The sequence below is a fragment of the Orycteropus afer genome, unplaced genomic scaffold (genome assembly GCF_000298275.1).
Source record: "Orycteropus afer afer isolate SDZICR_OR568_19922 unplaced genomic scaffold, OryAfe1.0 scaffold00253, whole genome shotgun sequence".
Classification (NCBI taxonomy): domain Eukaryota; kingdom Metazoa; phylum Chordata; class Mammalia; order Tubulidentata; family Orycteropodidae; genus Orycteropus; species Orycteropus afer.
Genome location: NW_006921840.1, coordinates 2,619,383 through 2,634,587, shown reverse-complemented (window position 1 = coordinate 2,634,587; position 15,205 = coordinate 2,619,383). Strand labels below are relative to the sequence as shown.

Genomic DNA, 15,205 nt, shown 5'->3' with positions numbered 1-15,205 from the left:
GGGTTTGAACCACCAGCCTTCTGGTTAGCAGGCAAGTGTCTTAGCCACTATGCTACCAGAGCTCCTCTTTACCTGTTTTTTACCTGTTTAGAAGACTCAAATATCATGCTTCTTCCCCTCCCCCTCAAAAAAAAAAAAGAAGGAAAGAAAGAGAATATAGAAGATTATCAATAGGGAGCTTAATGTATTTAAATTTAAAAACAGAGTGGAAATTGTGCAGTGCTTAAAAAAAAATCTCCTGATTTATTCTTAGCAGGAAGTATTTGGGAGACGTGAGTGCATATGCCATGGAGCACATGAACTATTTTCAGTCCTCTCTGCCCAAACCTTGCCCAGCTTGTGCACTGACTACATAGCCACCAGCTTGGCCTGGAATGTCAGGGCACTATAGCAGAATGACAGTGACAACCTGTGAGCTGTCCAGCTACTGAAAGGCTATTGTGGTCTTTGGTCAAACTCTACGTCCTGATGAAAGCATGGTCCTGGGGAAAGGACCAAGTATATTGTCTTCTGGAATTGGCTTCCTTGCTTTCTTTTTGACCTGTGTGCTCAGATCATTTGTGGGGTCAAAGTTCTCGGTCTTATCTGCAGCAAGAATGACTGTCTGACTCTTGACCCTTGAAGTAGAAGCAACTTGCTGCTATGATCAGTAGTTAGTCTCTCACTGTGCAAAATACAGAGGAAATCATATCAAGACGCTGTCAAACCAGTTTCTGTCAAACTGGTCCTCGTGGGTGCTTTTGATGTACATATTGGCAGAGGAGTCATTGAAGCAAATGCACTTTCAAAGCTTTGTACCGCTGCTCAGTAAACGTCCCACTTCTCCTAGCCTATCCAAATTCTACCTCCTTCGAGTTCCTTCTTGTGCCTTCCTTCATGTAACTTTTCCTGTAATTTCTGTATTCCTAGGACAAATTAGATATACCACATATTTAACAAATAATCATAGGACATTTCTTATATTTCTGAATTCTGTTGTTACTACACTTTTCACTCGTATTTGTCTGACAGCTAGATGTGAGCTCTTTCAAGGTCAGGGATTATCTCCTATGTCTTTATGGCTCCCATGATGCCTTTCACCAGGCCTTTCCTTGAATAGGTAGTCAATAAATGTTGCTGGATTCACACATTCTAGATGTACTTAGAATTTAACAATCTTGACTCACAGAGTGATGTAGCTGGAAGGGCCTTTGGAGACTCTACCTATCGTTTTGCAGGTGAGGAAACTGGGCCCACAGAAGAGGTTGCTTCATCCAGATCAAGTTGTCCCACTAATGTGTCTATACAACGCTGCCTTTCATCTCATTGCTACACTTTGAATGCGTGCATCGTGCCAAATGCTAGCCCAGCATACTCCAGGGTCTTACTAGGTAGTGTTTGTGTTACCTAGTGGCATCTAAGTTATATGGGTCTCCCAAACTCATGCTCCTAGAAAAATGAAGGCATCTCTGTGGAAAACTAAGAGCATCCTGGCATGGCATTCTGGTAATCTTGCAGGAACAGGGAAGCCCATTTCTAAATGTGAACTTAGAAAGTAAGCAGCTTTGTGAGTTAACAGGGAGGGGCCCATTGCCTCTATGACCACTTCTAGTCCTTGCTGTCAGGATGAGGATGATTAGGAGAAAAAGTACTCAGTGTGTGCTCCCTACCTTGCTACTCTGCATATGCTCCTGATGAAAGGGGGCACCATGTCCTTGGAGACGGATGGAATAGAGTAAAGCAGATCTGACTATCCAAAATGACCAGATTTGAGGAGACAGGGCTAAGTAGACCAAAGCCAAACCTCAACACAACAGAATATCGTTGTTGTTATATGCTGTTGAGTCAGACTCGACTCATAGCGACTCCTTCTTGGGTTTCAGAGGCAGTATCACTACGCAAGTAGATTGCCCAGCCTTCCTTCCAAGGAGAGGCTGGTGGGTTTGAACCGCCAGCCTTCTGGTTAGCAGTCAAGTGCCTTAGGCACTAGGCTGCCAGAGCTCCCAACAGAATATTAGTGCCTGTAATAATAACAAGGTACAGGTTTCTGAAGAATATTCTTAGGTGAGATTGGGAAGAAAGAAAAATGACTTTATCATGAACTGTAACAACAAGAGCATTCTGTAAAGAATTGCTGTATGGAAGTCAGTCTTGTGCTTTATGTAGCCTAGGATTCTGTCTGTGACTTGGCCAACCAAATGCCAGTTTCAGAAAGGCGTAGTTGCCTCTTTGCTATCAATCTGTTACAGTCTGTAGCTAAACTCAACTTCCTGATAAACACATTCCCTGTGGAAGTGTTGGGTTGTGTCTCCTGAACAGTTTGCTTTCCTTTAACAATTCTTTATGGCTCTGTCATTCAGAATTTATCTGTACAATTTCAGCTGCTACTACCTTTCGTGGTAATGAGTTTCACACTGTCAGTCTCCACTGAATACATCTCCCATCTTTTGAGAATGAGTCTTAATTGGGTATAGTAATCCTCTATTTTGGGAAAAGCGAGCACAAAGAACAAGGATGTTCCCCAACATGCTGACATCAGTTGAGATGTTTATTGAGGGAGAGAAGAGGTCTTCTAAATCTTCCATCTCAGAGATGCCATAGCTGGTATTGTGCCTAAGAACAAAAGAGGCACGTTATGCCTCTTGCTGTAGCAAGAAGCTAGCTAATTCAGGGTAATTAGTGAGATGTTCTGGAATGGAGTAATGAGAAGACAGGAACCTAATGATAATGATTATAGATCTCAAAAAAACTCACTGTCATTGAGTCAGTTCCAACTCATAGTGACCCCTGTTGGGTTTCTAAGGTGGTAAATCCTTACAGAAATAGATTGCTCTATCATCCTTCCATAGAGTGGCTGGTGGGTTTGAACCACCAACCTTCTGGTTAGCAGTCACATGCCTTAGGCACTGTACCATCAGAGCTCTGTCGAGCGATTAGGTAAGATCAGTTAATAGAGAGCCTCTAATATTGGCCCATGGAGTTTGGAGCAGCAGGGAACTGTTCTGAGTGCTAGAGCAGGAGTGTATTCTAATTCCCTTTGGAATTTGGCAACTACTGAGCAGTTTTGCCTGGGTAGAAGTTTTGAACCTCCTCTGTGAGAAATGGCTCATCACCTTAGAATTGGAAATGTCTCTGATTCATTTTTCCCATCGCCACCAGAGCCAAACAGGCTCGTGCATTTTCCTCTGACCTTCATATAGCTATCTGCCAATCTGGAGGCTGATATTCAACTAGGTTTGTAGTGTTCAAGGAAACCTCCCTCTCAGCTGACTTTGTTAGTTAGCCGAAGAACCTTGAAACAGTCCTTTGGGTGATTCTACATGTTTACTTTGCTCTAGAGATAGGCAGTGTGTAAAAGGACAGCCATGGTATTGGGGAAGACTTAGATCAAATGCTGTTTCTATCATGTGAGACCAGAGGCTCATGGGCTCTGATCCTTGGGCCTTCCCACTGTTCCAAGCATAGCTCTTCTTTAGAGTCATCAACTGCTGGTACTGGAGCACTTTCAGGCAGTCACCAGCTCCCCAAGAGAGTTCTCTGGCCACTTAGTACTAAGAGTCTGAATCACCATTCAAATGCTTGATTATTGGCCTTATCTTTTTCTTTAGCTGTTGGATGTGTTAATTATGTTTTCCCCAACAAAATCAACTCTTATTCTTCCTTTGTTAGGCCCATAAATACTTGTTGATTGATTGATTGCACTAATAAAAGAAAGAAGACAAAAACATAGAAAGAAAGCTTATTAGGGAGACTTAGAAGCAGAGTACTTTACAGAACACCAATCTGAGCTGCCAGTTTGTGACACGTGGCCCCACTATGGAATCTCTGGTTTCTTACCAGCTTCACTCATGAATCTCTTTTGAGGTTTTTTTTTTTTTTTTTTGTGTGTGTGTGTGTGTGTGTGTGACTTAAAGTCTGTGGCATTATCATTGTCCCTCCCATGAACTAGCATGCTAGGGATGGGGGTTGGGACATGACACACTGACCCAGCCTGGTATTGCTGGTTACATCTGGTCAGTACCACTATGTGGCCCATGGGGACATGTGAAAGTCTGGTCATTTAGCCCAGCTATGGAAGCCTGAAGCCAGTCAAGAAGTTGGCAGAGGATGGCTTGAAAGGATGATGTATCTTCAGGTGGTAGAAATGAAGGCTTAGTGGGGATATGTTTGCATTTGTAAAATTATAAGGGAGAAAATAAACTTCTGACCTCCTGAAGGAAGGAGGCTTCTTGGTACTTTGAAGACAAAGGAGAGCCTTGTTTCAAGAAGTGTATGGATATCATTATTCCAACAAGTGATATAGATGGGAAGTACTAAGGGATTTCAAAAATAGTTGGCTGCGTTTGTGGCTGACAAATCTGGTTGTTCACTAAGACAAGTTAATGATGTTTGAGGTCAGTATTGGGAACAGCCACCAAATCGTCACATAGCTTGTTTCTGTACCAGCTTACTGTAATGGGACTAACCTGAGAGAAGCATTTCTTTTTTCTTTTTAATTTTATTGTGCTTTGGGTGCAAATTTACAGAGGAAAATTTGTTTTACATTCAGCAGTTTGTGTGCATTTGGTTTCATGCACCGATTACCATCCCTGACCATAACAAACTCTCTTCCCCTCCTGTCCCTGTGACTACCCCTTCCCTCTGTCCTTCTTAACTATGCACTCTTGTCTGTCCAGCTTTCCTTCCACGTGAATGCTGTCCCTCTGATGCTCCATGGCTGATTGCTTTGAGGGCTGTATCTCCCTAGAGTATGTGGGTGCATTGCTTTGGGATAGGTGTTCTGCATGTAGGTCTTTCTGCTGTTGGGCTGAGAGCCACTCCATAGGAGTGAGTCCAGTTCTAGGCCCAAAGGGTAACCTGGGGCCATAGTCTTGGGGGTTACACCAAACTCGGTCTGACCAGTAATTCTGGTCATTTTTGTGTTTTTGGATTTTGTTCCATATTTTTCCTCCCACTCTATCCAGGATCTCCAGGTTGGATCCCTTTCTGAGTGGTTGGCATTGGTAGCTGGGCACCATCTAGTTCTTCTGGTCTTGGGGTCCATCATGTCCTTGGACTTATTGTTTCCAGATGCTTTGATTTTCTTCACTCTTCTTTGCTTCAGGTGAGAAGAGACCAATAGTTGCATCTTAGATGGCTGCTTGAAAGCTTTTAAGACCCTAGTTGCTATTCACTAAAGTAGGTTGTGGAACAAGACTTTTGGGTACTATGTTGTGCCAGTTGAGCTCGGTGTCCCTTGAGACTATGGTCCCGAGTCAGCAGGCCTGGTGATTCTCTCTCTCAAGGTGTATGGTTGTCTCTGAGAGGTTACTCCAACTTTGTCTTCTGTTGCTTCTGTAATGTATGTGGCTAGTTTTGTAGCACAAGTGCATATATGAGATTATCTTTAGCTAAATCTATCCTTGGTCTAGGGTGTATTCCTGCTTGCTGACACCCCCCTGATCTTCTCACCTGTCTATGCATTTATCTGTAGTCTGGTGTTTGGTGTTAGTGGTCATGCAGTATTGTGCATATACTATACTTTGTCTCTGTTGTCTGTATCTTATGTGCACATTTCAGTGTCCTTCTTTTCCCCAGTATCATCATGCAGGTCACAGACTCTTTCTATACTGTCCTGAGGGAGGCATTTCTGATCATAACTAATAAAGACAGACACTATGGGTTGTCATTCACAACGGTCAGCCTCTGCCTCTCTGAATTCCCTTAGAGTAGAAAGGCCTGCTGGTCCCACATCTGCCTTCCAAGTCCCACCCACTCACTAGTGACAGCTGGCTGCCTGCAGCCTCATCTCTGGAGAACAAGACAATGGGCCTGTTGTGCGCTTGTTGACATACAGAGTGGATTGTTTTAGCAGGTGCAGAAGATAGTCTGTGTAGAGATTACAGAGATCTTTATCCTTGGTGGAGTAGCGTAATCCAAATCTAAGTTGTCCTTTGTCTGGTCTTAGAAGCAGGTGTTGGAACTGGATTGAGTTAAGCTCGGGTCCTTCTGTGAATGGGGGTAGCATTAGTTTTGGTTTTCTGTGGTTGTTTTGCTCTCTCTCAAGCCTTTCCCTTTAATCAAAAAAGTTTACACTCCCTTAGTGTCCAATCAGATAGCTCTGCTTTTTCTAAGACTTTTGATTAGAGACTGTAGACCTAGGACAGTTTGAAGCCTGAAATCCATCTTTGTTTTCAAAAGTGAGCTTAATGATGAGCAGTGACTAGAAAGATGACTGCCTTATGTTAGTGCAGTAATTTCACTTGGCTTGTTCGCAAAATGCAGCCTCATGTTTCTCCTGTGTCCTTTGGGTCTCTGATAAGTGGAGGTGACTTTCGTTTCTGAATTCATTTCTTGATTATATATATGTACCAGTGAAGGGGAGCAATGGAAGGAGGATAATCCATAAGCTAGTGATATGCCAGAAACATCATTATCCTCAATTCTGCTGGCCAGATTCCTCAATTCTTGGAAGTTTTCCCCTGTCCTTGGCTTTTAGGAGAAGGAAGTAATTCATTAAAAAATAAGTGTAAAAATAAGGAAGCTAAGACCAATGGTTTTGGTTCAAAACAAGCAAGTAAGCAAGCAAAACTAAAACCCACTGCCACAGAGTTGATTCTGACTCATAGTGACCGTATGGGACCCTATAGAACTACCCCTATAGGGTTGACAAGGCTGTAAATCTTTATGGAAGCAGACTGCCTCACCTTTCTCCTGCTGAGCAGCTGGTGGGTTCAAACCACCAACCTTTTGGTCAGCAGCCAAATGCTTTAACCACTGTGTCACCAGAGTTCCATAAGCCAACAAAACAACCCCTAAAATAATTTTCCAGTTGCAGTACATATGATCACCTTCATAATAAACTGCTTAGCCTAATATTACAATTGATTTGCATCCCCTTATGCAGTTGTATGTGTGGCAGGGAGCCAGGGGTAGGATCCCATGGGGATTGTTTCAAAACTGCAGCAAATATAAAAGGCAGAGTTAGCTGTCTACTCTGAATGGACAGCAGCTTGCTTCATCTTCATCTCTTAGCTTACTTTCTCTGCTCTCCCTCTGGTCCTTGCTCATGCAATTACTGTCTGCCTCCAAAGAAGATCTCTGTTTTGATGGAGAAGAAAATATGCCTCAGGAGGAAAATAAAAATAGGCCAGTGATAACTCTCATCACATAGTCCCATTTACTTGGTTTGAATTCAGTTCAAGACAACAAGTGTTTGTTGATGGCTTCTTTGTTCTCATACTTGTATTAGACTCTGGGAGATAGAGAATCATAATAATGTTAGTAGCTGCATTGACTTAGTGTTTACCATGTGTCAAACCAAAAAAAAAAAAAAAAACCAAACCAAACTCACTGCTGTTGAGTTGGATCCGACTCATAGCAACCCCTCCTTGGGTTTCCGAGGCAGTATCTCTACGGAAGTAGATTGCCCAGTCTTCCTTCCTTCCGAGGAGTGGTTGGTGGGTTTGAACCACCACCCTTCTGGTTAGCAGTCAAATGCCTTAGGCACTACACTACCAGAGCTTCCATAGTATGTTATAGGTGGCATCAATCAATCAAGTATTTGTTGAGCTCCTACTATGTGCAGAACCATAAGCTAGGAAGTGGGTGAATCAGGAGAAATAAAAGCATGATCCCGGCCCTTGAGGCTCTGCTGATTTTGTTGTGGAGTCCAGATTGACATTCTTGCACCAATTAGAGATCGATATAGAGTAATATAATTAAATGTTAACTGCCGGCTTTCTTCAGATGCCGCTACCTGGCTGTTCAGCTGTCTCCTGCCATCCCCGTGTTTGCAGCCTTGCTCTTCCTTTTCTCCATGGCTACATTGTTGAGGACCAGCTTTAGTGACCCTGGAGTGATTCCTCGGGCTCTACCAGATGAAGCAGCCTTCATAGAAATGGAGATAGGTGAGTTGCCTAACTAGCTGGTAAGCTGCTGTGTAGTGAGTGGCCTTAATCAGTATGGGAAAGGATTCAGAATAGTAATTACAGATTAACAATCACTTTGAGCTTTTTCCTCTGAGATCCAGAATTTGAGATCATAACCATGCTGTGAATTGAGTTAAGGTAGGTATAGCAAGATTCTAAAGTCATGCACTTAATTCTTCTGTGTGGTGGTTGCATTTCAGGAGGGATTTGTTATCAAGATCTGCTGCATTGTTCGTAAGAGGATGGTGGTTTTTTTTTTTTTTTAACTTTTGGGGAGTTACCAACCCATTTGAGATTTTGATGAAAGCTGTAAACTGTCTCCCCATAAAAATGTTCTTGTCTGCATGTGTATACACACAATTTGGGTTGTAATTTCAGGGATTCATAGCTCTTCTAAAGCCCATTCATACACCACCCCAAGTAAGAATTACTGCTTCACGGGAATGTGCCAGGTGAGAGGGGAGCAGGTATGCTAGGAACCATGGGAATTCTAGGAGATATAAACACAGCAATTACAGGATCAGTATAGGGCAGTTTACAGCTCAGGGTAGCAATCTTTGGAGCATAAATAAGGTGTCACACTCCCCAGGAACCAGGGTATCTTTGAGAGTTGAAGCAGAGAACATCCTAGGGCTAGAGAAGGGGATATCCTGGGAGGTAACCCTGGGAAGGAAGGTGATGATGTCAGGACTAAGAGGGACTCAGAGTCCACCAGACCCATCATTAATGTCTACCTAAATTATTCTCAAGTTAGTTAGGAACCCACGTAGCTTGACTTAGCATCCAAGGCAAATGTAATAGAAGAAAAGGACCTGGGACTTGTAAGACTAAGACATTAGGAAGTCAATCTGCAGCTAGCCTTTAGTTCTTGGAAGGTACTTTGAAAGCTTCTGTGCTTTTGTATTTCTTTTGTTTAAAATTTTAGCTGTGTCCCCCCCTCCCAGCTTCTTAGTGGAATTCTTCTTGAAAAATTCTAGCCAGGGCTTCAGTGGAAGTGAGAAGAGATGAATGGGTAGTGCACAGGGCATTTTTAGGGAGGTGAAATTTTTCTGTATGTGACAGTGTAATGGTGGGTACATGACATTAGACAATTGTCAAAAACCCAGAGGACTGTACAACACAAAGAGTGAGCCCTAATGTACACTGTAGACTTCAGTTAATCATGATGCATCAACAATTAGAACAAATGTATCACAGGAATGCAAGATGTTCATAGGAGAAACAGTGCCGGTGGGAGGGGACATAGTGGAGCTCTGCGTCCTTTTTGTATAGTTTCTCTGCAGACCTAAAGCTCCTCCCAGAAATAAAATCTATTTTAGAAAAATAGAGATAGGAAAAAATAAGTGAAAAAAAAATCTAGTCTTTTAGTCAAGCAAAGGGGAAACTGGCTTGTGCACGTCTGAGCTAGTAATCCTTAGGGGTAGGGGGAGGTGGGACGAGTGGGAAGAAAGCAGAGGTGAGCAGTGTTGGTACTGCTGGGGATCTGTGGAGACTGGGGAGTGAGTTGTGGTTGCTAGTTTTTCTCCACGTACATACGGAGAAACTGAGGGTCAAGCTCATGCCTTGATGAGCGTCTTGCATCTCACAGTAGGGTGTTGACAAGGTTAGCTATTTGTGCCAGATCACTGAATGGGGGCACAGATTTTGACAATCCTGTTGTGACCTGTGCATTTATACCTGTGTTTCTGTCAGCAAGTTTTTGTCAACTTGTGTTCAGGCCGTAGTGAGTCTGTTGTGGATGGGGTGGGGCTAGGAGGTGGGGAAAGAAGAAGACATGTGATTCCCTTGCCTCAGAGCTCCTCAGGGGGAGGGTGAACCATAAAGTGTGTTCCAGGTGCCCTTATTTAAAGCATATGCAAAGGAGTCTTAAGGTGGCATGCTTGTACGTCCACCATCCTCTCGTGAATAGCTGTCCCTCCTTTCAGATGTGTGACACACTGTTATTGTTTGATTTCACAGCATCCGCCCCACTCCTCAGAAAAAGGAGAAATGTTCCATATGGCAGATATTTTTAAAATCAAAGTAAATCGAAAAATATTCTGTTCTTAGAATTATACTGTGGATGGGTGTGCCTGTAGATTGCTACAGTCTGGGAAGCAGTTTGGCAGTCAGAAATTTGGGCTTCAAGGGTTCATAATCCTTTGACTCCATAATTCTACTTCTCCAAGTATTTAACCTAAAAGAAAGCATTGGAGACTTACCCAGATCACCATAGAAGGATTTTTATGGCGTCCTTTTGTCTTCCTTTCAATGCGGGCATAGCTATTTCCATGCCAGCAACTATGTTACTGCTCAGACTTCAACATGTTTTTTTTTTTTCTCCTTCTGTTTTAGAAATTCATTTTAACAGATGGATGTATTTTTGGAGCAGGGAGGAGGGGATGAGGATTTGAGCTGGTGATCGAAGGGCATTTCATGTTTGTCTGTAATGTTATGATTTTTTTACATGCATTATCATTTAAACATTAAAATCCAGAGGCAACTTAAATGCCCAACAATGTGGAGAGGTTAAGTAAATCACATTACATCCATAGGCTGGAGTATTATATCACTAGTAAGGATGTTTTTTGGGGGGAAGAAACCCCTAATAACCATGGGAAAAAGTTCAGTGAAAAATACAGGGTACAAAGTTGTATTTATATAATGTCAAGTTTTTCAGAATCAATTATCAATTAATTATCTGTTAAATAAAATTTAGAAAGAAATATACCAAAATGTAGCATAGTGCCTAAGACTTGACTGCTAACCAGAAGGCTAGCGGTTCAAACCCACCAGCCACTCCTCGGAAGGAAGGTTGGGCAATCTACTTCCGTAGTGATACTGCCTTGGAAACCCAAGGAGGGGTCTCTATGAGTTGGGACCGACTCGACGGCACATAACAACAACAATAACAACAACAACAACAACAACAACATAGCTATCTCTGAGTTGAGAGACTATTGGTAATTTTTATGTTTCTTTATATTTCCTAGCTTTTTCTCCAAGTTTTCTGCAATAAGCATATATTACTTTATTTTTAAAAAATTAATTTTTAAAGATTTTTTTCTAATTGTAATCTTCACTAGTCTTTTTTCTGTGCATGTATTTTATTCTTGCACATTAGTAGATTTTTATACATTTGTTTTAGCTTACACCTTCATTTTGCAATATATTGTGATTATTTTCCTGTCACCACTCATATACATCATTTTAAATGGTTACATAATATTCCATTCTATGTAAGTACCATAATTTACTTAACCTACCTCCTGTTAACTAACTTAACCTTAATTAACATTGGAGATATTTTCAGTTTTTCATTATTAAAAGTGACTATGACAAACATCCTTGTAGAAACATCTTGGTACATCTCTTTGTGATTTTGATAAGTTCCTAGAAAGTCAGAGAATATACACACTTAAAATTTTGATGTTGTTGTTGTTGTTGTTATGTGCCGTCGAGTCAGCCCTGACTCATAGCGACCCCTCCTTGGGTTTCCGAGGCAGTATCACTACGGAAGTAGGATTGCCCAACCTTCCTTCCGAGGAGTGGCTGGTGGGTTTGAACCGCCAGCCTTCTGGTTAGCAGTCAAGTGCCTTAGCCATTATGCTACCAGAGCTCCTTAATAGCCACTGCCATATTGCTCATGGTGATGTGCAAGAATGGCCTTTTCCCCAAACTCTTGCCAATACTGGGTATTTTTTATTTGTTTATATATTTGTTCATATAATAGGTGGAAGTGGTATCTTTGTGTTTTAAATTTTATATCTTTGATTATTAGTGAAGTTGGATGTTTTCATTTCCTATGTATTTTAGCCATTTTTATTTCTTGTTTTATGAATGTTGCTCTCTGTAATCAGACAAATAACTTGAACACTTTTTCACATGTACACAAAAGAATCACATGACATTCAGTGGAATTTAGGGGCATACACTGTGAGTGGAAAGTCTGGTCTGGAAATACTAGTCTGAAGAAGGCAGTGGGCCCAGGGTATCTTAGATGACTACCATTCCTTTTGGGCTCAAATAATGGTCAGCTGTGATTTTAACTGTCTTTACTGATTTACAGAAGCTGCCAATGGTGCAGTACCTCAGGGTCAGCGACCACCTCCTCGTATTAAGAATTTCCAGATAAACAACCAGATTGTGAAACTGAAATACTGTTATACGTGTAAGATCTTCCGGCCTCCCCGGGCCTCCCATTGCAGCATCTGTGATAACTGTGTGGGTGAGTAAAACCAAGGGAACTTTGCCTGGGTGGGTGGGGGGGACTGAACTGAAGACAAAGGCCAGGGTAGTTACCAGTTCTTGGGAAAAAACAGTGGGAGTGAGAAGATAGATTACAGTTCACTTTAGATAAGAAACAAGCTCCTAGAACAACTGTGAATCAATTGTGTAGATCAAATTATAAATAAAATATGCTCTAGACTAAAATAAAGGAGCTCTAGTGGCATAGTGGGAGGTTAAGTAAATCACAGTACATCCATAGGCTGGAGTATTATATCACTAGTAAGGATGTTTTGGGGGGGGAAGAAAACCCTAATAACCATGGGAAAAGGTTCAGTGAAAAATACAGGGTACAAAGTTCTTAGCAGAGTGCCTAAGGCACTTGACTGCTAACCAGAAGGCTAGCGGTTCAAACTCACCAGCCACTCCTCAGAAGGAAGTTGGGCAATCTATTTCCGTAGTGATACTGCCTTGGAAACCCAAGGAGGGGTTGCTATGAGTCAGGTCCGACTCAACGGCAAATAGCAACAACAACAACAACAGTGGTGTAGTAGATAAGGCATTTTGCTAACCAGAAGATCAGTGGTTCAAACCCATCAGCTGCTCCACAGAAGGAAGATAAGGCAATCTACTTCCGTAAAGATTTATAGCCTCGGAAACCCAATGAGGGTCACTGGGAGTTGGAATTGACTCGATGATACTGAGTTTGTTTTGGTTTGAATCTAAAATAAGGGAGCCCTGGTGGTGCAATGGCTAAGCACTTGACACTAACCAAAAGGTTGACAGTTCAAACCTACCAGCCGTTTTGCCAGAGAAAGATATGACAGTCTGCTTCCATAAAGATTTACAGCCTTGGAAACACTATTGGGTCTTATAGGGTTGCTATGAGTCAGTATTGAGTTGACAGCAGTGGGTTTTATTTGGAGTCTAAAATAAAAAAAACCTCTTTGGTAAATGAGGAAATATACTTATTTAATCAGCCTGTTCTGCAAATCTAGATTTTCTTCTGCTGCATCTGTTTCGAGCGGGGCCCACCTTACAGAGGGGGAGGAGAACCTAGTCCACTGGAGGGCAGCATCAGGGAAGGAAGGGCTATCTGGGAAGCAATATGCTCTAGAAAAAGAAAGTTGCTAGCATTTATCGAGTTTCTACTATATTCTAGGCACCGTGCTAAGCTCTTTCCCTTTCTCTCATTTAAGACTCATAACTACCCCACGAGATAGGTATTATCCCCATTTTATAGATGACAAAGTAGGTGGAGCAACTTTGTATGGCTGCATATCACTAGAATGAGAACTCTTGTTTATTCTCTCTCTGCTACTACTGCTACTCTGCTACTACTAAGGATGGAGGTGTGTGTTCTGTGCTTCCATCTGTGTACATGGGGCTTAGTATTCATTGCCTACTGTGTGCTAAGCCCTGGGAGGGATCAGAAACAGGCAATAAACATGCCTATTAGAGCCATATGTGTGAAATCCGTTATATTGTCGACAGGCATATGTCTGACATTCTTTATATACACCATGGAGTGTGTCTTAGCACATTGCTTTCTTACTACCCAAATCTGTGGGCAAAGATTGGAGAGCTCTCACTTGCTTCATATGGTAAAAAGCTGTATGTAGATAGGATTTTTATAAATTGAAACCCATTTTAAATGAATCAGGAAACTTGGTATTTAAAGAAGATCTGATATGAAGGTTTTCGTAAAGAATTTCTTTTTCTTGTTGATACTCCTAAATATAAAGAATTCATACAGGTTGATTTTTTTAAAACAGCATCACCATTCCAGTAAAAATAGGAATAGTTCATAAAAATGGAAAATGCATATGGGTCATTAGCATGAAAAGATGTTCAACTCTGCTAATAATCAAAGAAATAAATATTAAGACAGGATTCTTTTGTAATCAACTTAATTTTTTTTTTACCCTTCTCTTCACCCAAATCAATAATTGTCTCTACCTATCTAACAGTGTTCCCTCACCTCCTCTCCCACCCCTGGTAACCAACAAAGAAAATTTCCTTCCATATATAAACCTTTCCTTGAGTTTTTACAATAACGGACTAATACAATATTTGCCCTTCTGTGATTGACTTATTTCACTCAGCATCATGTCCTCCAAGTTCGCCCACGTTATGCAGTATTTGGCAGATTCCAGGTTATTCTTGAGGGTTGCATAGTATTCCATTGTGTGTATGTACCATAGTTTTATTATCCATTCTTCAGATGATGGACACCTAGGTTGTTTCCATCTTTTGGCTATTGTAAATAGTGCTGCGATGAACATGAGTGTGCATGTATCTGCTCTTGTCCTGGCTCTCACTTCTTTAGGATATATACCTAGTAATGGAATGGCTGGGTCAAATGGTATTACTAATTCTAACTTTTTAAGGAATCACCATACTGCTTTCCACCGTGGTATCATTTTATAGTCCCATCAGCAGTGTATGAGAGTCCTAATCTCTCCGCATCCTCGCCAGCATTTGTTATTTTCTGTCTTGCTGAACTTTGCTACTAGTGCTGTGGCAAGATAGTAGTATCTCATTGTTGTTTTGATTTGCATCTCTCTAATGGCTAATGGTCATGCATTTCTTCATATGTTTGTTGGCTTCCTGGTTACCCTCCTTGGTAAAGTGTCTATGCATATCTTCTGCCCATTTTTTTTTTGTTTATAGTTATATACCCATTTAATATTGACTGGAAAGCACTAACATGGCAGCATATATTCATATCTCATGAGGCTGTATGTCCTCACAAATCCCAACTTTTTTTCTCTCTCTCTCTCTTTATTTTTTTTAATTGTGATTTGGGTGAAAATTTACAGAGAAAATTCACTTTCCATACAGCAGTTCACATACACTTTGTCTCATGACATTGACTACAGTTTACCACAATTCCTGCCCATTTTAAAACTGGGTTATTTGTCTTTTTGTTATTGAGATTTTAGAGTTTTCTATAAATTCTAGAGATAAGTCCCTTGACAGATATGTCATTGCTGAATTTTTTCAGCATCTGTCATATTTTTTCCCAATCTGTAGGTTCTCTTTTGACTCTTTTGGAGAAGTCTTTGGAAGCACATAAATATTTAATTTTTAGAAGGTCCCATTCATCT

The 15,205-nt window shown here is 41.3% G+C and overlaps 1 protein-coding gene across 1 annotated transcript in view; it reads left to right on the top strand.

Annotated features, from left to right (window-relative positions):
- Positions 1-15,205, top strand: part of ZDHHC9 (zinc finger DHHC-type palmitoyltransferase 9) — a 42,075-nt gene that overhangs the window by 4,258 nt on the left and 22,612 nt on the right. The window contains exons 2-3 of the mRNA XM_007949754.2: positions 7,708-7,868; positions 11,938-12,096. Of these exons, the coding sequence (XP_007947945.1) occupies positions 7,708-7,868; positions 11,938-12,096 (320 nt within the window). The remainder of the gene's footprint in view (positions 1-7,707; positions 7,869-11,937; positions 12,097-15,205) is intronic.